This window comes from Alosa pseudoharengus, unplaced genomic scaffold, assembly GCF_046254945.1.
Source record: "Alosa pseudoharengus isolate Yale_2024_CS ecotype anadromous, Long Island Sound unplaced genomic scaffold, YU_APseudo_1.1 YU_APseudo_1.1_scf_9, whole genome shotgun sequence".
Classification (NCBI taxonomy): Eukaryota; Metazoa; Chordata; class Actinopteri; order Clupeiformes; family Clupeidae; genus Alosa; species Alosa pseudoharengus.
Window position 1 is genome coordinate 28,029,597 of NW_027468881.1, and position 20,000 is coordinate 28,049,596.

The 20,000-nt window shown below is 46.3% G+C and overlaps 2 protein-coding genes across 3 annotated transcripts in view; one reads left to right on the forward strand and one right to left on the reverse strand.

The window, feature by feature from the left end:
- The window catches only part of prickle2a (prickle homolog 2a), a 22,438-nt gene extending 6,058 nt beyond the window's left edge, over positions 1-16,380 (forward strand). The window contains exons 2-8 of the mRNA XM_076277260.1: positions 3,491-3,604; positions 4,927-5,064; positions 8,837-9,040; positions 11,548-11,734; positions 13,697-14,331; positions 14,419-14,785; positions 15,284-16,380. Coding sequence (XP_076133375.1) covers positions 3,491-3,604; positions 4,927-5,064; positions 8,837-9,040; positions 11,548-11,734; positions 13,697-14,331; positions 14,419-14,785; positions 15,284-16,380 — 2,742 coding nt within the window. The remainder of the gene's footprint in view (positions 1-3,490; positions 3,605-4,926; positions 5,065-8,836; positions 9,041-11,547; positions 11,735-13,696; positions 14,332-14,418; positions 14,786-15,283) is intronic.
- Positions 16,381-17,904: 1,524 nt separating this feature from the next.
- The window catches only part of LOC143115109 (uncharacterized), a 19,994-nt gene continuing 17,898 nt past the window's right edge, over positions 17,905-20,000 (reverse strand). For both annotated transcript variants that reach the window (XM_076276987.1, XM_076276986.1), the window contains exon 7: positions 17,905-19,327. In XM_076276987.1, coding sequence (XP_076133102.1) covers positions 19,106-19,327 — 222 coding nt within the window. In that variant the 3' untranslated portion in view covers positions 17,905-19,105. The remainder of the gene's footprint in view (positions 19,328-20,000) is intronic.

Genomic DNA, 20,000 nt, shown 5'->3' on the forward strand with positions numbered 1-20,000 from the left:
AGCTCTGTCACTTGGCCTGCCATTTGCCGCTCATCACTCAGCAGTCGGAGATGGACAGAAGAAGGGAGAGGAGAGGAGAGAGGGAACAGATCTAAGAGAAGGGGGTGAAGAGAGAGAGAGAGTCCAGGGAAAGGGAAAAGAGAGAAATAGAACCAGTTAGAATAAGAGCCACACCCATGAACAGCAGACGAGGACAGAGAGGTGTGAAGTGGAAATGGGGGGATAGAGTGAGGGACATAGATGGATGGGGAGGAGAGGGAGATGGAGAGAGAGAGAGAGAGGGGAATGAGGAGAAGAAAAGTGGGAAATCGATGGAGAGGCAGAGGAGCAGTAGAGGTTGGAGAAGGGAGGGGTGCGCTGAGCTGGACTGGAGACAGCGGAGGAAGAGGAACGGGAGGGTCAGTCCACAGGAGACATGCGGCTCTGCCCAGCTCACCGTGCCCCACTTGAAGGTCAGACAGTAATCAGCCGGAGGAATCTACTTTTAAACAGCCGAGGCCTCTCCACTCTTCCTCCTCTCCTCTCCTCTCCACTCCTCTCCGCTCTTCTCTGCTCTCCAAGCCCAAATCAATTCCCCAAAAGCCCCCCAGAGCCCCCTACCTGCAGAGCTCCTCGGCTCCCCGAGACAACATCCGTCTGGCCCACAACAGCGGTGGTGGCGGCAGAGACCGCGCACTTCAGAATTGACTTCCCCAAGGCCGAGTCTATTGCTTTCCCCGCTGGCGTGTTACTCTCCGCACATTGCTCTCAGGAGAGAAGTTAACCTTTAAACACTGTGCGTTGCTACCCCCCTTAATGTACTGTTCGCGGTCAAATTTGACCCGACAGTTTTAACTGCTCTTAAATACCAATACCATGACAAAAAGTATTATTTAATAGAACATTATTGTAAACAGACCCTTATGAGAACATTAACATCTACATCATGTGTGTTTGTGTGTGTGGGTGTGTGTATTTCTGTATGTGCGTGAATGTGTGCGAACACTGGTGGTTCACATGCACAGTGCATGACAACATGAACTGACAACATGAACTGTGTGTGTGTGTGTGTGAGTGAGAGAGTGGGTGTAAATGTGTGTGTGTGTGTGTGTGTGTGTGTGTGTGTGTGTGTGTGTGTTTGTGTGTGTGTATGTGTGGGTGGGTGTGAGTGTTTCCGTGTGTGTACATGCATGTGTGTGCAAACATTGGTCGTTTTCATGAACTGTGTGTGTGTGTGTGTGTGTGTACATGTGTGTGTATGTGTCTGTTTGTGTGTGTGTGTGTGTGTGGGGGGGGTGTTTCTGTGTGTGCGTGCATGCCTGTGTGTGCGTGCATGCCTGTGTGTGCGAACATGTGTGGTTCACATGCACAGGTGGCAACATGACAACATGAACTGACAACATGTACTGTGTGTGTGTGTGTGTGTGTGTGTGTGAGTGAGTGGGTGTACATGTGTGTGTGTGTGTCTGTTTGTGTGTGTGTGGGTGGGTGTGTTTCTGTATGTGTGTGAATGCCTATGTGTGCGAACATTGGTGGTTCACACGTACAAGTGGCAACATGACAACATGAACTGACAACATGTACTGTGTGTGTGTGTGTGTGTGTGTGTGTGTGTGTGTGTGTGTGTGTGTGTGTGTGTGTGTGTGTCTGTGAGTGGGTGTACGTGTGTGTACTGTATGTGTGTCTGTTTGTGTGTGTGTGTGTGTGGGTGTGTGTGCTTCTGTGTGTGCATGCATGCATGTGTGTGGGAACATTGGTGGTAAGTTGTAGGAGTGTGTGTAAGGAGATGTCTTTTATCTCCTGGATGAAAATTATACTCTTTCCCATTCATTTCCTATGGCGGTCATTTTTGACCGTAAACAAAAAAAGTGTTTCTACGTTGAATAAATCACTCAAAATTCAAAGAAAGTAGTCAAAATAAATTCTATGTGTTCAAAAGCCTTTTGTGAAGGATATCATAAGATCTTGAGGCAATCTGATGAAAAATGCCATATTTATGGTACAGGGAATGTGTAAATCGGTCATTTTTGACCGGAACAGTGTTAGAAGGTTAAAATACTAAAGAAAGACAGAAAGAAAAGAAATGAAGTCATGAAAGGGGATGGAGGGAGGATAAGACACACGAGCTGATCCAGCACGCGCTGGCGTAAACATTCAACACGGAAGGCTTGGAGACGAGGGTTGGAGATGAATGCGTCTCGAGCAGCCTTTCTTTTACTGTCCTCCAGGTGGACCGGGGGGGGGGGGGGTGGGATCACGCGTGGCCTTGAGTCTGGCTGTCACGCTCCAGCTCCGGAGAGAGAGAGATAGATAGAGAGAGAGAGAGAGATAGAGAGAGAGAGAGAGAGAGAGAAAGAGAATGGGGATGCTGAAGTGTGAGGGCAGGTACACATGTAAGGGTGGCTCCTGCCGACTGGCCTCATGTGCCAGAGACACTTGCTCTATTCTGGCAGTGTGTGCGGTCATTGATGTTCTCTGTACCTGTGTTGTGTCCCTCTGTTCTCCAGAACCTTCTCTTCTGCTCTGCCCTCTTCACACTTTTTTTTTTTTGTTTGTTTAGCTTTTGTGGTTGCTTTTCTTTCATTCCATTGCTCTTCCTCTTCTCTTCTCTCACACACACACACACACACACACATACACACACACATACACACACACACACACACACACACACACACACACACACACACACACACACACACACACACACACACACACACACACACACACATTCACACACACACACACACACGCACACACACACACACACACACACACACACACACACACACACACAATGTCTGACTGAAAACATTAAAGCCTATGTTCTGAAAAGTGGCCGAGTGTGTCCAGTTTATCTAGAGCACTCAATGAGAGAGTGAGTACAAGTTCTCAGACAGCCTGCAGAGCGCCTGTTGCCTCACGATAAGCCCAGCGAGGAAGACGAGGCATTCAGGCTTCCGCAGCTGGACAAAAGAGCCTTTGATGGAGGGTGAGGCGGGCACTTTTGAAAGCGGACATTGTTGTCCTTCATGACAGGAAAGTTTGAGATCTGAGCATCACATTCATCTCTACGGAGGTGACAGCTGTGTTCCTCCAAGAGTTTCAGCTCGGAATGTGTCTGAAGTGTGCGCTCAAACTGTCAAGAGAGAGGGGGAAAAGAAGGTGTGAGTTTGTGCGTGTGTGTGTGTGTTTGTATGTTGTTTATTTGTTTAAATTGTTCTCTTGAAAGAATCTGAACCAGAAGAGTAAAATTTATTTAACAGTCTCCGATATAAGACATCCCAGATCCCAGATAAATAATGGTGTTAGGGGTCTGGCGGAACAAAAAGGGTTTTAATAGATCTACACATTCAAGACAAATGTTGCTTTCAGTGAAATTTATTACGAACCAGTTACCAAACTTTTATGACCATTTTGAGGCTTTTCGTGTAACAAAAATATGTGTTTGTTTGTTTGTGTGTGCGTGTGTGTGTGTGTGTGTGTGTGTGTGTGTGTGTGTCTACTTCAGGTACATCAGTATTACAGCTTCCTGCCCGAGGACAAGGTGCCGTACGTGAACAGCATCGGGGAGAAGCATCGCATCAAGCAGCTCCTGCATCAGCTCCCGCCTCACGACAACGAGGTCAGACAACCCGTCCACCACCAACCACCGCTGCCTCCGTCTCCATCTCTATTTACAAGTCGCCTTGCCAGCGCCACGCTCCCTGACACCCAACACTGTGACTGGGGGTGCGGCTGCCGCCAATCGGACCTGTTACCACACCAGTCACAGAGCATAGCACGGAGAAACACAGTTTAACAATAGGCATCCCTCAACACACACACCTTCACTCTCTCTCTCTCACACACACACACACACACACACACTCTCTCTTTTTCAGATTGGGTTTCAGATACTGAGGCATAGAGAGCCACGGGATTGGAGTGGCCTTGACCTGCGGAAGACGAGCTCTGGCGGTGTGAATTTGCTTATTTGCGGCTATAAATTGAAATTGGAATCGAGGGCTTTCTTGAAGGGAACTGTGGCCCCGTGGCGAGTCTACCTGGGACTGCAAAGTCTATTTTCATGCTCAAAAGCCCATTAATATGTTTTCAGTCACTGATATGGGCTTTAAGCTATTTGGTGGCTGGGGAATAAGGATGTTGATGAAACTTTATATGATGGTGATGATGATGGGAGGAGATAGTCACACAAATGGCTGCTTGAACAGTAACCATAAGAATTGAAAGCAAATGGGATTGTGGAAATTCCAGAAGTACTGTATCTCTAACCTGCAATCATAAATCTGAATATAAACTGTATGCAGTCAAGACAGATGAATGTAGCTTTTCACGCTGAATGGTAAAATGTATTTTAGAGTTAGCTCACTTGAGTGCTAAAGTGAAATTATGTATGAATTAGTACCATGCCCGTTGTTCTCAACATACCGGTTACCCATTTAGTACCATATATATGCCCGTTGTTGTCAACATCCCGGGGACCCATTTAGTGCTGCATCCAAAGCTGATGAAAAGGATCATGTTCCTGCAAAGAACAAAAAACACACAGTGGTTCATAGTGCAATGGCGCTGATACAAGAATTATACATTCTGCCAGTTATACATCTCATCAAAATGAGTTTATTTTAAGGTAAAAAACTACATTGTGTTGCTTTAATTAATGAATGTTGAGGATGTGGAGGAGAGGCTATAGTACTTTGTTTTCCTGTTGCTCAAGACCACCAAGGTCATGAATTTTATATTCAGAAAACACACACAGCAACAAAAATGTCATTAGTGCTGCACTGTAAATCACTTAATGACTAGGTGCAACTGTAGATGGTGAAGACGCCCTTAGCCAGGCTGATGATGTGAAGATGTCATTATGATTTAACAGTGGTGATGATGATGACTGTAGCAACAGAGCTGTGTGGCACAGCGCTGATGATGCAGGTGGTTGTGCAGGTGCGCTACTGTAACACGCTGGACGAGGAGGAGAAGAGGGAGCTGAAGATCTTCAGCAACCAGCGCAAGCGGGACAACCTGGGGCGCGGCAATGTGCGTCCACTCCCCCTCACCATCACCGGCGCCGTGTGTGAGCAGGTATGTTTACCTGCACCTGGCACCTACGCTACGCCCTCACCACACCTACCTCACCTGGACACCAACAGCTCAGCCCACAGGCCCACATACTCCACTAAACCAGTACTTAACACTAACAATCATGGTGCCCTGTATAACCAATTGGTTTGTACTGTATATGTCCAACTGTTTATCAATTTAAGACTTGTATTTGTGAAATATATAAAAAATGAACAGTAAGTAAACTCAGATTGTAGTTCTCACATTAGTTATGCATGTCAGTGACACCAAAAAGAAAATACACTTAACATCTCAAAACATGTCACAAAAATATCACCAAATGTCTTTTTTCTCTTGAAAATAGCCCCACAAGTCTAGATTAATCCACTGGGCAAAATATCAAGAAAGAGAGGAAAAACATCTTCCTAATGTATAACTGCTAACAGGTATCCTCCAGCTCCAGTCCCACAAAATGGCTCCCCCACAATGCTCCTTTGGCTGAATCTCGATGCCTCCCCTCACAGGCTCACAGACTTTGTGAGGGCTTATATTAGGGCTGTTCCACTGTGAAATTGCTCGCTCACACCCTTTTCGTGCCCTTTCCGTAAGTTGGCATTTATGCAGACTTTACCCAAGGGCAGTGTTGGGTGTAACGCGTTACAAAAGTAATGTAATTACTGTAATATATTGCTGTTTGCGGTAACGTGGTAATGTAAGGCATTACAAAAAAAAATTGGGTAATATTTTACTCGGTACAAACTTCAGTAACGCGCGTTACAATGCATTTAACCCGAAATTAAGTGGTGTTTTGTTTTGATACATATTCGCAAACACCACGCGAGAACAACAGAGGAGAAAAAATCAGCGCAAAATAGTAGAACGTTATCTCCTGATACTGGTTGAATATGACTGCTGCAGCAGACTCGCAGGCGGACTCTATTTGCGGGATGGACATAAGCCTACGCTCATTATTTTCAGCTTGTCAGAGACATATGAAGAACATAATAGTTAGTGCACTTTGTGTGCGAAGCCGAAAGATCTCTCTATGCCTCGTGAAATAGCACAAGTAAATTAATGAAACATCTAAAGTAGTGCCACGCTAATCTTTTTGATTCTTGATAAAACACAAACTATGCTGTTGTGCATGTCAGCTTTGTGCTGTGAACTTGAATTGAAGAGAATAACGGGATAGAAATGCAGAAAAAGATTGTGTAGCCTGGCAGTGCCACCGCTCCCACCACGCGCATCACGCACTTTGCGTTGGGCACCAAAGGACAGAGGGGGCACCCAAATGTAACCAATTAATAGTAGCTTTATTGCAAACTGCGTTTCACTCTTCATCAATAACGTTTACAATGTCAAAATGCACTAACACGATGTTACATGCAAGTTTGATACCTTTTGGGTTCTCTCAATCACCACGTAGTACTAGAATTGGTGGGTCTTCAATCATTCGTTTTCCAAGCATTTAGGATACATGAAGCACATGATATGCTGAGTCGACTGAAACGCATTCCATTCAGATAGCTAGGTGGATACCAGGCTCATAATTCACTTGTATTCGCAAAACGAAATGTGAAGCAACATGTCATTGCATACTTCCATTTCCAAAGCAATGAAGGTTGCTTCAAACAACTTAACATTGTGCATATTATTGTTAATATTGTGCTATCAATGTAACTCAAACAAATAAGGCTTGTAAACAAGAGCTGGCAAAAGGGCATTATGACAACGTAAAGATCAATGCTCTTAAAGTGACAGTGCACCATTTATAGGTAAAACATAATTTCTTCAGAAATTAATGTTTAAATACACACAGGTGTTTGAGTGTTTGAGTTATCATTTAAATGTCACTCACTCAAAGCCACTCACTTAGGGCACCGAAATGGCCAGCAGGCCACCATCTTGACATGTCTTTATTAAAGGAACCGTATGTAAAAAATGTATTTCAATTAATCATAAAATTGCCCTGATATGTCACTAGACATTAAGATATGTTCATTTCAAATACTTATATCACTGACAACAGTAGTCTGGCCAGGATATTGTATAAGTTGCAGCCCTCAACTAATGTTGATGTTGTCATGTTGTGTTTTGGCCTAATGCGCCACCCTCCACCTATCTACTAATCACAAAGTCAGTAGTGTTTCGTCATCCGGTTGCCAACTCTGCCAGTCAGAGGGGAGGGGAAGGGGATACACCGCTCTACAGTAAGTGTATATACAGAAAGTGTATATACAAAAAGTGATTGTAGTACCAGTTTTGGCCACAATCTTACATATGGTTCCTTTAAGCTTTGATTTACAATATAGTAGGCTCTCTATTGATTTTAATGAGTAGGCCTAGGCCTTAAAGTTACAGTATTTCTATCACAATTTAGCAGACTTTGACCTTTTGTCGGTTTTTAACAAAATTCTGACTATGATTGTTCCTTGTATTGCATCATGAGCACTGCGCCTATTGCATTCTACTGTTGTTAGCCTTAAGCCTAGCTCACTCATTATGCTAAACCACATCTCCCTCCATTGGAAGAGCAAGCTGCATTGAGCGTAATAAACTGCATTTAGAATGGCAAATCCATATTTCTAGATATTTTGGTGAAAGTAACTTAAAAGTAATGCAATAGTAGTGTAATGCCTTACAATTCAGAGACAGTAATATTATAATGTAACAAATTACTTTTAAAAGACAGTAATAAGTAATACATAATACATTATGATTTTGAAGTAACTTGCCCAACACTGCCCAAGGGAAATACCAACAATTCATAGCATTGTGACGTGAAACAGGGTTACAAAAGGGAGACTGGGAGTTTGAGAAAACATCAGTAAACAACAACTGCCACAAAATGGAAACGGAACATGGGTATTTGGTGTTGTCAGTTTAACAATAGAGTGCTGTCTCATTTCTATTATTAGCATTTTGAACTCTTACAGCCTCTCAAACTCAATCACTTATCAACGGATGTCAGTTAACAGATTCAGTAAATTTTCCAGAGACTCAGCAACAAACAGTTGATTTATACAAGGTAAACATATAGAAAATATATTAAACTGAGTGACCACTTTCCCATTACAAGTACCGTATGGATGCTCTTTAGGATTCTACTCAGACCCTTCACTACCACCTCACCAATTAAGACAAAACTTAGTTTGGTATATGTGTGTGAGTGATCTAAAAATCCTGTCTGTGACGGTGTCACCTGTTTAGAGGCTAAACCTATTTCAATTCCATAATAAAATGCATTTATACCCATATTACCAGTGTTGTTTGAGATAACTCAGCACCTGCCCCACCTGCAAATTCAATTCACATTATATTAACAGGACAGATGATTAAAGAAATGTAATACCATTTCAGTTTCTCCAGAGACTGGCAGAGTAGTGAGCAAATTAACTGAAACAGTACTACAAGGAGATCTGTTGTAATTGCTGACTCTGAGGCAATGAAACAGCACAAGAATACCATGTTAGAATGATGAGCTTAGTATTCAGTTCCTACCAAAACAGGGCCATCCATCCCAGCTCTATAGCACTACCGACAACTGGACATGCTAAATCTAGCATCTCTAGACTATTCCGCTTCTAGAATGTCAATTGATTCTGTGCGAGTAGTAGGCCTATTTATTGCTGCACTAACATGTCCTTGTCGCACTGTACCTTGATTGTTTCCCATTTTGCAAGTCTCTTTGGATAAAAGTGTCAACTGAAATGTAAATGTATTCATAGAATCCACCTCTGTCCTCTCCCCCTCCCTGTCTGTGTGTGTGTGTGTGTGTCTGACCGGTCCTCAGTGCCGAGGGCAGGTCAATGGCGGGGACATCGCGGTGTTTGCGGCGCGCGTGGGCCACGGCATGTGCTGGCACCCTCACTGCTTCGTGTGCTCGGCGTGTGACGAGCTGCTGGTGGATCTCATCTACTTCCACCAGGACGGCAAGATCTACTGCGGCCGCCACCACGCCGAGAGGCTCAAGCCTCGCTGCTCCGCCTGCGACGAGGTCAGTGTCCAGACCAGGGATGCTAAACGCAAGGAAACGCAGTTTATCCACCTCTCAAAGATATAGAGTTTACCCACCTCTTATTAGAGTTTATCCACCTCTCAAAAGAGTTTATTAACCAACTTTTAACAATCAAAAATGACTGTATTATCACATTCACAAAATGTACACTCATCAACACTCTAGGAACCATTTAATACCACTGGTATTGTTATAAACATTGGACCTCCACATCAAACATGTTCTGAATGCCTTTTTTTAAAAATCCGATACCGCATGGCGCAGTCCACCTCACCATGATCACAGAATTCATAGTTTACCCACCTCTTATTTTACCACTACATCCCTGGTCGAGACCCTTGACCCCTGAACTCTGATGCTCTTAGTGTACAGTAGCTGGGGTTAGATCACTCAGATCAAGCCAGGCAGGAGTGACCCCCACAGCCATGAACATGTGTGTGTGCACACATGGTTTGCATCCATTTTTGTGTGTCTGTGTGTGTGTGTGTGTGTGTGTGCGTGCGAGTGCGAGTGTGTGTGTGTGTGTGTGTGTGTGTGTGTGTGTGTGTGTGTGTGTGTGTGTGTGTGTGTGTGTGTGAGTGGCTTGTGTACAACAAATATCTATGTATAAGGAGAATCCAATCATGATCTTGCCATGGGACAGCTAGTGTCACTTGTTACCCTCCCAGGCCATCAGTTGCACTACTAAACTTAACACTTCAGCACAACACACCGTAATCATATTTACCTTCCCCTTCAATTTTGTGAGGCTTGCAAGCAGTATGTGCCTCTTGTTGGGAATTCAATCAGTGATTTATATCCAGGCTGTGTGCAGCCCGTCGGGTGGCTCTCAAAGAGGTGGAACCGCAGACGGATCAGGGAGAAAGCGAGGAGATTTAGCAAATCAGTCGAGCAGCTAAATGCCAAAGCACAGGCAGTGGTGAAGGAGAGCAGGGACAGATCCCTAAGGGTGCAGCACTCTGCTTTCGATCGCAGTTCTGTCTGTAATTGTAATCACATATGTTCAAACTGTTAACATTCAGGGTCCTTCAACTGATCAGCTTTTGACATAGTTAAGATCAACAATTCATGTTGTTATTCTACACTAATATACCATAAGTAAAGCTCTGGGCCAGATGTACTAACGCTTTTGCACCCACTTCAGGCGTATTTGTTTCGCAATGTGCGCGTAAAAAAATGGCGAGGTGTGTACTAAACAGGCCCGCACTGAGGTAAAAGCACAGACTGCACAGACAGACAGTCGCGGGAGCTGAGAATGTGAAATTGCGTTTTTCCATCGCATGCATATGCATTCATAGGAGGGTCAGGGGAAAGTGTCAGTTTTGTGTAAAAAGATGGGAGGAGAAGCGTAAAATACGCCTAATTAGGTATTCCCTTGTATGTATGAAAACTGCCCATGAAAACGCACGTCTATTTTGTGCCTAAATATTTCCGCCTTGGGTGTTAAATGCGGTTTGAGGTTAAATGCATCAATAAGAGAACCTTTTAAAGACAGAATTGCTATTTAGAGCACCAGTTTTGCATCTTATACGTACTATCAAAAACAACCTTAACTTTTGTTGGCCTTTCGAATGTCTTACTTTCACTTTCCCGTCATCCACTTAAACTTTCCTACTTGCTAGATTTGACCAATCTTCCATAGCCTGCACAAGTAGTGTAAGTAGAACTACTGCTCTTCATTATCTTCCTGCTTGTTGACATGCATTGTATTATTTCATGATCGCTTAACATTTGATGCCTTTTAATGTTGTCATCAGTTAACTTCATTCAACTGCACTTGTGATTGAAGTATCATTCAGTTGTTAACGTTCATAGATTGCAGAAGAGGAACTGTAGGTTTTATAAATATGACATTAACATAAGTGTCATAGCGTGCGGTTTCTGCGGGTTGGGCATGGCACTGATAACGCTACGTTCACAAATGTACGTACATCTGGCCCTCAGTGTTATTTAATGTGGATCTATTTAAATGACAAACCGAAAAATTAATAGATATCAAATTTATGACATTAACAAGATTAGTTCTGTTGTTGATCTTAAATAAATAATTTCCGTTATCGAGGATGTTTTTTTCTCATGGATTTTTCTGCATTATGTTGTAAAACTCCTGTGTGTGTGTGTGTGTGTGTGTGTGTGTGTGTGTGTGTGTGTGTGTGTGTTCACATGTTTGGGACACTGACTTCAAGGTGAAGCCTGGTTGATGTCACCAGTCTTCAGCTTAATTAGCAGTGCACCTGTGAATCCCCCTCTGGCCCACGTGTTTGTTTGATGCTGTTTCTAGTACTACTTGAGACAAGGGCCATGCATCGTGTGTGTGTGTGTGTGTGTGTGTGTGTGTGTGTAGATTCAGTCAATCCATGTGCCGTATATTCTATGCAATTTTGTGTGGTGGTTTCAGCCTGTGTACTGAGATTTATCCTGAGCGTGTGTGTGTGTGTGTGTATCATTGTGTGTGTGTGTGTGTGTGTATCATTGTGTGTGTGCAGATCATCTTTTCGGACGAGTGCACGGAGGCGGAGGGCCGCCACTGGCACATGAAGCACTTCTGCTGCTACGAGTGCTCGGCCCCGCTGGGCGGCCAGCGCTACATCATGAAGGACGCTCGGCCCCACTGCTGCAACTGCTTCCAGTCGCTCTACGCCGAGTACTGCGACGCCTGTGGAGAGCACATAGGTACCCACCGGACTCCCTCTCTCTCCTACTCTCTCTATCCCTCTCTCTCCCTCTCTGATAATCATCTGTCCATCCCTCTGTCCTTCTCTATCTGTCTCTATCACTCTATCACTCTATCTCTCCCCAATCTTCTGTCATGCCTGAACAGCATGGTCTGCCTGTCTTTCTGTCAGTTACAGTTAGGAGGATATTTTTTGTGTGTGTCTTTATTTTTTTCATCCTTGTTTGTGCAAACTGTTTATTTGCTTCTCTGTCTTGTCTGTGGACATTTCATTTGGGTCTGAGTGAGTCTTTTTCTGTCAGCATGATTTCTCAGCTCGGGCCTCGAGATTGATTCCTGGGCTTTATTTGTTTATTTATGTTTTTCTCTCTACTATTGATTTGTTTGCTCTAGTGCTCCCCACCCCTCCCTAATTAGTGCCCGTATAAGTGAGTTCCAATCAAGTGCGTTTGTGGTTTTGATAAAATGCCAGACATGTTCATGGACGATTCCAGAAGTTCGAAAGGATTTCAGTAATGAGGCAGCCCATAACACAGGGGGAAACTCATTCTGTTAATAACTGTGGTTAAACGTTTATTAAAAATGCAATTTTCTGCAGATCGAAGGGCTGAGAAGTAGAAGTGTGTGTGTGTGTGTGTGTGTGTGTGTCTGTGTGTGTGTGTGTGTGTGTGTGTGTGTGCGGCTTGAATATAGACCTACAGTATGTGTGTGCATGCGTCTGGGCATGTTTGTGTGTGTGTGTGTGTGTGTGTGTGTGTGTGTGCATGTATTCCGGGGAGGCTACAAAGTTGGTAATTATTTTTATAGTCTACACAGCGCGAGTAAGCAGGACAGCTCTTAATGAAAGCTAGTGGATGCAGACGGAGCCGGTAGAAGATGATTATCTCCGTGTGCTTCTGAGGGCCTCCTCCGCCGTGGTAAACACACTCTGACAGAGCCGAGCCGAGCCGAGCAGGCATCGCAACGCAGCGCAGCGCAGCGCACCGCGGCGGCATGACTATGTGAGAGCCCAAGCCTCACCTGCAGCGCATGCCTCTGTTGGACTGCCATTCATTTGGAACTCCGGAAATGGGAAGGCGCAGGGCCTACTCGCTTTTAATACAAGAATTGATTGACTCAGAAACAACCCATTCCATTTGATTTGTTTTCCATTTGTTAGGAAAGGAGGTCCCTGAACTCAGACAAATGTAATATTTTATCTGATCGTGTGACCGCCACATCAATACTCATGTCTCATTGCTGAGATTAGGTCTGTCAAATAGTCATTTCAGGCTATGAGTTAGCATTCAGCTGAAAAAACATGCCTATTCTCTTCAAATGAATAACAAGAATTTAAGTGTATTAACTGATTGCTCCTGATAGGGAAACTTATTGGCTTTCTCTTGAGCACTTTAAACTGTCTGTATGTGTATCGTGTTGGTTTGCATAGTAAACACCACAAGACTTTAGCACAGGATGGTAAATGGGAAATGGACTACATTTATACACTATTCTATCCTCTGAGCGCTCAACACGCTTCACAAACTAACTCCTCACACTCACCCAGTCACTCACACACTCACACCGATGACAGAGGCCTCTGAGAGGCTGCTACTCAAGGTTCCAACAGGAACATTGAGAGCAGTTTGGGGTTTAGTGTCAAAAGACATGTTGACAGGGTCAAGAGGAATGGGGATCAGACCATCCACCTTCCGGTTACTGGACGACTCCTCCACCTCCTTAGCCACCGCATTGCATTGCACTGCACTGATGTAACGTACACTGCATGTAGAATGCACATTGTAAAGACGCAATGTGACCCGGAATTATATCTGTATATGTTCCTGTATCTGTTTGAATAGTCAACAAAACACAAAGACTTTTAGACATGTCAGGGTCAGTACAGAGACCAATGTATTTCTGTTTGTGTATCAGTATCTGTCTTCATTGGCTCAGCATGGTTCTCTGTCTGTGGCATGCAGGCATTGACCAGGGCCAGATGACGTACGACGGTCAGCACTGGCACGCAACCGAGGAGTGCTTCTGTTGCGCCCGCTGCAAGCAGTCACTCCTGGGCCGCCCGTTCCTGCCCAAGCAGGGCCAGATTTTCTGCTCACGCTCGTGTAGCGCGGGCGAGGAGCCCGACGAGTCCGACTCGGCAGACTCGGCCTTCCAGAGCGCCCGCTCGCGCCAGTCCCGCCGCAGCGCGCGCATCGGCCGCCACGGCAACAGCGGCGCCAAGGCCAAGTCCAAGGCCAAGCCCGAGGGCCGGCAGATGTCGTCCGCCAGCAACCCAGACCGCCTGTCGGCCGACATGGACCCGTTGTCGACGCAGATGGACCTGCTGAGCGTGGCCAGCCCCACGGCGAGCCGCACCCCGAGCCGGACCCCCAGCCGCACCCCGAGCCGCACGCCCAGCCGCACGCCCAGCCTGAACCGCGAGCAGGCCGTGTGGATGAGCCGCGACGAGCCGGCCGCCTACCAGTACGAGGCGCCCCAGAGAGACCCGTCTCCAGCGCCACCCAACCCGCACCAACACCAACACCAACACCAGCACCAGCACCAGCTCCAGCACCAGCACCAGCACCAGCTGCGGCCGCCCTACGTCTCCAGCCAGAGCCAGCAGGGCCCGGCGCCGGCCCACTCGGGTGGAGGCGGGGGTGGTGGTGGTGGTGGTGGTAGTGGGGCCGGCGGGGGTCATCCCGACGCCTGGCCCAAGGAGCCGCAGGCGGGGCCCCCGGGGGTCAACCCCAAGAAGCCGCCCGTCATGGCGGCCCTGCGGGGCCACTCGTTCAACGAGAACTGGATGCACCACAGCCAGGACACCGAGTTCCGCGCGCCCAAGCTCAAGACGCAGATGAGCTTCAACGAGGCGTCCAGCCACGGCGTGGGCAGGGGCGTCGGGGGCGTCGGGGCCTTCTCGGATAAGCGCAGCGTGAGCGTGCACGGCTTCCCCCGTGAGGTACGGCCCCCGCTGCTGCGCAGTCGCACGCCCATCAACGAGATGATGACCCCACCCGAGCAGACGCCCCACGGCTCCACAGACTCCCTCTCACTGTCCTACGCCACAGGTACACACACACACACACACACACACACATACACACACACACACACACACACTCATAACATGGACACACACACATGCATAGACACTTTGGTGTTCATTTTCATATGCCACAAACCAATGAACACAACTATTGTATTATTTATGGCACAGGTATGCATAGCTAATTATACTTAGTCTATGCTTTACATACGCATTGAGGCATGTGTACTGTACCCTACAAACACACACTCACTCGTCTTCACTGCTAGTATACAACACCCATTATACCACACTCACACTCACATGTACACTAGACACAATTCTGTGTCATTAATGAATGATGAGATATGACACAATGTCTCCCTCTGCTGCCCTTATCATCAGCTAAATGCCAATGTGGACCGTTACTGACATTTACACTTGTCATGTGTTGCTTACCGAGCTCTTCTGAATGATGATCGTTATCACATCTGCTGTGAAAGACTAATGGAGTGGCCTTTGTTGTTGCCTTTCTCTTCAGGCAATTCTTTGGACGGCACCACCAAGCGCCAGGAGCATCTCTCTCGCTTCTCCATGCCGGACCTGAGCAAAGACTCGGGCATGAACGTGTCGGAGAAGAGCAACATGGGAACGCTGAACTCCTCCATGCAGTTCCGGAGCACCGAGTCGCTGACCTCAGCTCCACGGCCTTTCTTTGACCTGGGCATGCCCGTGCGCCTCAAGTACCCGCCCATGCAGTACTGGGACCCGCCGCGCGGCCTGGGCTTCCAGGAGAAGGTCAAAGGTCACCCGGGGCTGGCGGTCAGCATGGGGAACATGCACGTGACCCCGGTGATGGAGCGGCGGGCCCCGCCCGGGCGTCCCGGCCGGCTCGGCGAGCAAGAGCTGCGAGGAGGCGGAGGAGGGGGAGGAGGAGGCGGAGGAGGAGGCTCACGCCAGCGGCACCACCGCACCGGGGGGCGCCACCGGCACCACCACCAAGGCCACGGCCAGCACGGGCACCATCACCACCACCACCACCACCACGGCGGGCACCGCCAGTCGCGGCGCTCCCGCTCCGACAACGCCCTGCACCTGGCCGCCCAGGGCCCGGGCGCCAGCGGCACCGCCGGCAGCGGAGGCAGCGCCGGTTACCATGGCGACCTGGGCCCGGCGCACTTCTTTCACGACTTCCACGAGCGCTTCCCCCCGCGCGAGCTCTTCGGTGGTGGTGGTGGTGGTGGCGGCGGCGGCGTTGGCGGGGGGAACCTCGGCGCATACCGCCAACACTTCTACCCGCGGCCGTGCCCGCGGACGACATCTGACCTCACCCTGCAGAACCCCGGTGGCGGCGGTGGGTCGGGGCCGCAGGGGCGCGGAGGCGGCCCTTACTTGAACGGCTATGGCGAGGAGGACGGGGAGGGCGACGAGGAGTACTTCTGCTCCACCTGCTCCTCGTCCACGGAGGAGTCTGCCGACGAGGGCTACTTCCTGGGCGAGCCTATCCCTCGTCCAGTGCAGCTGCGTTACCTAGACAACGAGGAGCTGCGGCACAGGTACAGCCCCACGGCTCTGGGAGGCCGTGGACAGCTGCACACACGCCGGCGCAGGAAGAGCAAGAACTGCAGCATCTCATAGGACCGTGTGTCAGTGTGTGTGTGTGTGTGTGTGTGTATGTATGTATTGTATATGTGTGGAGGCGATGGTATATTTGTAACACGTGGGAGGAAGCACTTATGTGAATTTGTGTGGGTAGTGGGTACATATGTACAGTATGTGTGTACAAATTAGCCTGTGAGCTGTGAGTTCATTTCTGTGTGTGTGTGTGTGTGTGTGTGTGTGTGTGGACGGGTCGTACATGGATGAGAGATTTTTGTTGTGCTCAACTGAACAGAACACTGCCAGGGATTCAAGTGGATGGAACTACAGTATTTTCAAATCACAGTGTAATGTGATGTTTTTGGACATCTTCTTAAAAATCTTTAGTGGATAAGAACGCTACACACACTTAACATGGATCTAACTTCCTCCTAACTCACTGTATTCTCTGTACTTATGAATCTGATTCACACGGTATGAACTCTCATGAACCGTTTGCAGAGACTGAACTCAGATGACTAGAGATTCTACAGAAATGACATAAAGAGTATTAACCATTAAATATTTAAATGACTTTACATATTGTATTCCTGAAATCCCAAATGTTGTAGAAAAAAAATCTGTGCAATAAGAATGTCCTCTGGTGACCTTTATGATGGTTAGGCTGCCATCCGTCCGTAAAAGCTAGAGGGTGAAGTGAAAGTGGACTTGGGATTGTGACAACACCAGGAAATGGGAGGGCAGCCATGAAGCCGGGTTCAGCTGAGTTCAGCCCACCCCAGGTACCGCTGTGCTATCCGGTGCAGAGGCCCTCCTGACCTGGGTGGTGTGGTTTTGGTCCTGGTGTTCTAAGGAAGGCCTCATCGCATGATGGCCCCTTGGAGGAGAGTGAGTAGCTGAACAGGATGGGGAGAGCCAGCAGGCATCGACGTGAACGTTCTCCCTGACCCACTATAAATAGACCCCCCCCCCCAGCTTCTGCCATTTCTGCATCAAAGATGAGCTACTATGATCCCCCTCTTCTCTATCTGTTTAGTTTCTCTCTCTCTCTCTCTCTTTCAGGCCTTTCCCACGACAGCATTGTTCAGTATCGTCCAGTGTTTCATGCCGTACTCCTCTCAGCTCCTTTCCTCCGAGCGGTTGTCATTCTTTGAATTCTTGAAAAACTTACAGTGTACAGTGAAATAATGTTATCTAAGTTATGGATGTAGTACTGTAAATGTATTGTAAATATGGTCCTAAATATTTATATATATTTTGTATCTTCAGATGCATTATTTGTATTATAGGATGTAGAAACAGAGCTGCCTGCACGTGCCCTTGCTGTTTTTGTCTCGTATTGGAATTAAGGGATTATTACAATAAACCCCTAAAATGGCTACCTACGTTTCTCTCAAGTCCTATGATAAGCTTTGGCATTTCAGCATTGCAGCAAACCGTTCGTCCTTATGCTCTGTATAAAAATATCACTCAGAGACTCAAAAGACAGTTTATAGTCACAGGAATGTGACAGAAATCTTGGAAATGTGCTATTAAAAACAGAAGTGCATACTGGAATATGTATTTAATTTTAAAAAAGTATACTTTATTTTCACAGAACAGCATTCATTCAAGAAATATACGAATGGCAGCAATTGTGTTATGACAAGCTTTTATGGAAGTTGCTTTTATGGAAATCCATAAGTATAAAGGAAAAAACATAGCAGAAACAAAGATGTCTAAAGATGATTTCTTTACTTCCCTAGCAATGTCACAGCATTTTCTTAGATAAAAGGCATCAGTCAACCTGTAAACTCACACACACACACACAGACACACACACACACACAAAAATAATATAAAATGTTCGGACATCATTTAATTGAAAACAATGTCCAATCTTTGGTCAAAAGAACCCTTCTGCAGTTATCATAGCACCTACAGCAGAGCTAGCTAACATCAAACACCTCTAAAGCCAACTCAGAACCACTGTGTTTATTGCACACCCTTCATGTAGTAGAAATGGCAGACATTGTTTGTAAAACAAAATGCCATGAGTACTAAGGTAGCTGTGTTGGTCACCCGGTGTATATTGTAGAAACAGCTTAAGCCAGAACTACCCAGCTAGTTTTATACTAGGGCTGCAACTAATGATTATTTTTATAGTTGTTTAATCTATAGATTATTTTTACGATTAATCAATTAGCCCATTAATATCTCCTCAAATGTCTTGTTTAGTCCACACAGCAAAGATACTTAGTTTACAAAGAGGAGTGAGTAAAGCTGAACATATTTAAATTTAAGAAGCGATAATCAGAGGATTTTGTTATGAATTAACCGGTTACCAAAATAGTTGGTGAAAAAATGATTAAACTAATACCAAAAGAGTTGGTGATTCATTTAATAGTTGACAACTGATCTATTAATTTATTGTTGAAGCCCTATTTTATACTCAGGTGAAACTGGTTGTATAGTATGAATATGTAACATATTATGTGTTGGTTTTGAGGGCTAAAATGCTCCTGCCAGTAGTCTGACAAAAAGATGGCAATGTTATAAGGCAGTTAGTCTTTAAAAATTGTTCATGACATCAGACACAGTCATATGAACGTACACACACACACACACACACAAACACACACACACACACACACACACACACACACACACACACACATAAACACACAAGCAACCTCCTCCAAGAGTGTAGCTGACTGGAGGGTTCCTTGTGCTCAGTGGCTCCTATTTCAGGATGGGGGGGTCCCCTCTGGTCCCTTGCTGGGGGTCACTGGAGAGGTGAGCCCTCCTCTGGCGGCAGTGGTGGTGAGGGCGATTGCTGGCGAGCGTCGTACTCCTCAATGAACTCCTGCATGGCCTCCACACAACGCAGGCCGATCTCCCGCAAGTTGTCCTGCAGAGAGGTCTGGATAGGCCGCTCCAGCGACGGGTCCTTGGCGATCAGCATCTTCACCACCACGCCGAATGTGTCACAGTCTTGCCGGTACACCTAGGTGCAGGCAGAACACACACACACACAGACACACACACAGAGACAGTCATGCACCATCACCAGTCACACCTCCCTCATCTCACAAGCCAAGTCATTAATCTAAGTGCATTTCTAAAGAGACACTAATCAATTAAAAAAGAGTCAGTTCTCAGGCCATCACACACACAAAGACATTTTGAGAAAAACACTCATTTATTGTGTGGGTAATATGAACCATTTGTGGGGACAAAATGTACATAGGCTATTATGCCTGAAAATGACAATAAGCAGATACTTCACTGTTTTAAACAAACAGGTCCAACACATGAGAATTTTGTGGTTGAGGGAGCAAGTCATGGTTATAGCCATAAACACACATCAGAGATGTAACAGCTGATCCTTATAGCCATAACCACACATCAGAGATGTAACCAGTTGATCCTTATATCCATAACTAGGGGTGGGCGATATCGTCTGCGATAATATCGTGATTGTTGTTTTAACGATGTGCAAATTTACATTATCGAGTATTTAAATTACTTATGGGGAAATAACACCCGAAATCAGGCATTGAAACCTCATACATTCACTAAATCCAGGAGGTGTATGAGAGAAGCCCCTGGCTGCTGCAGAGCAAGTGTCACATGATCACTAGTGGGTCCACGTTGTCACACCCACGCCTAATGTTTAT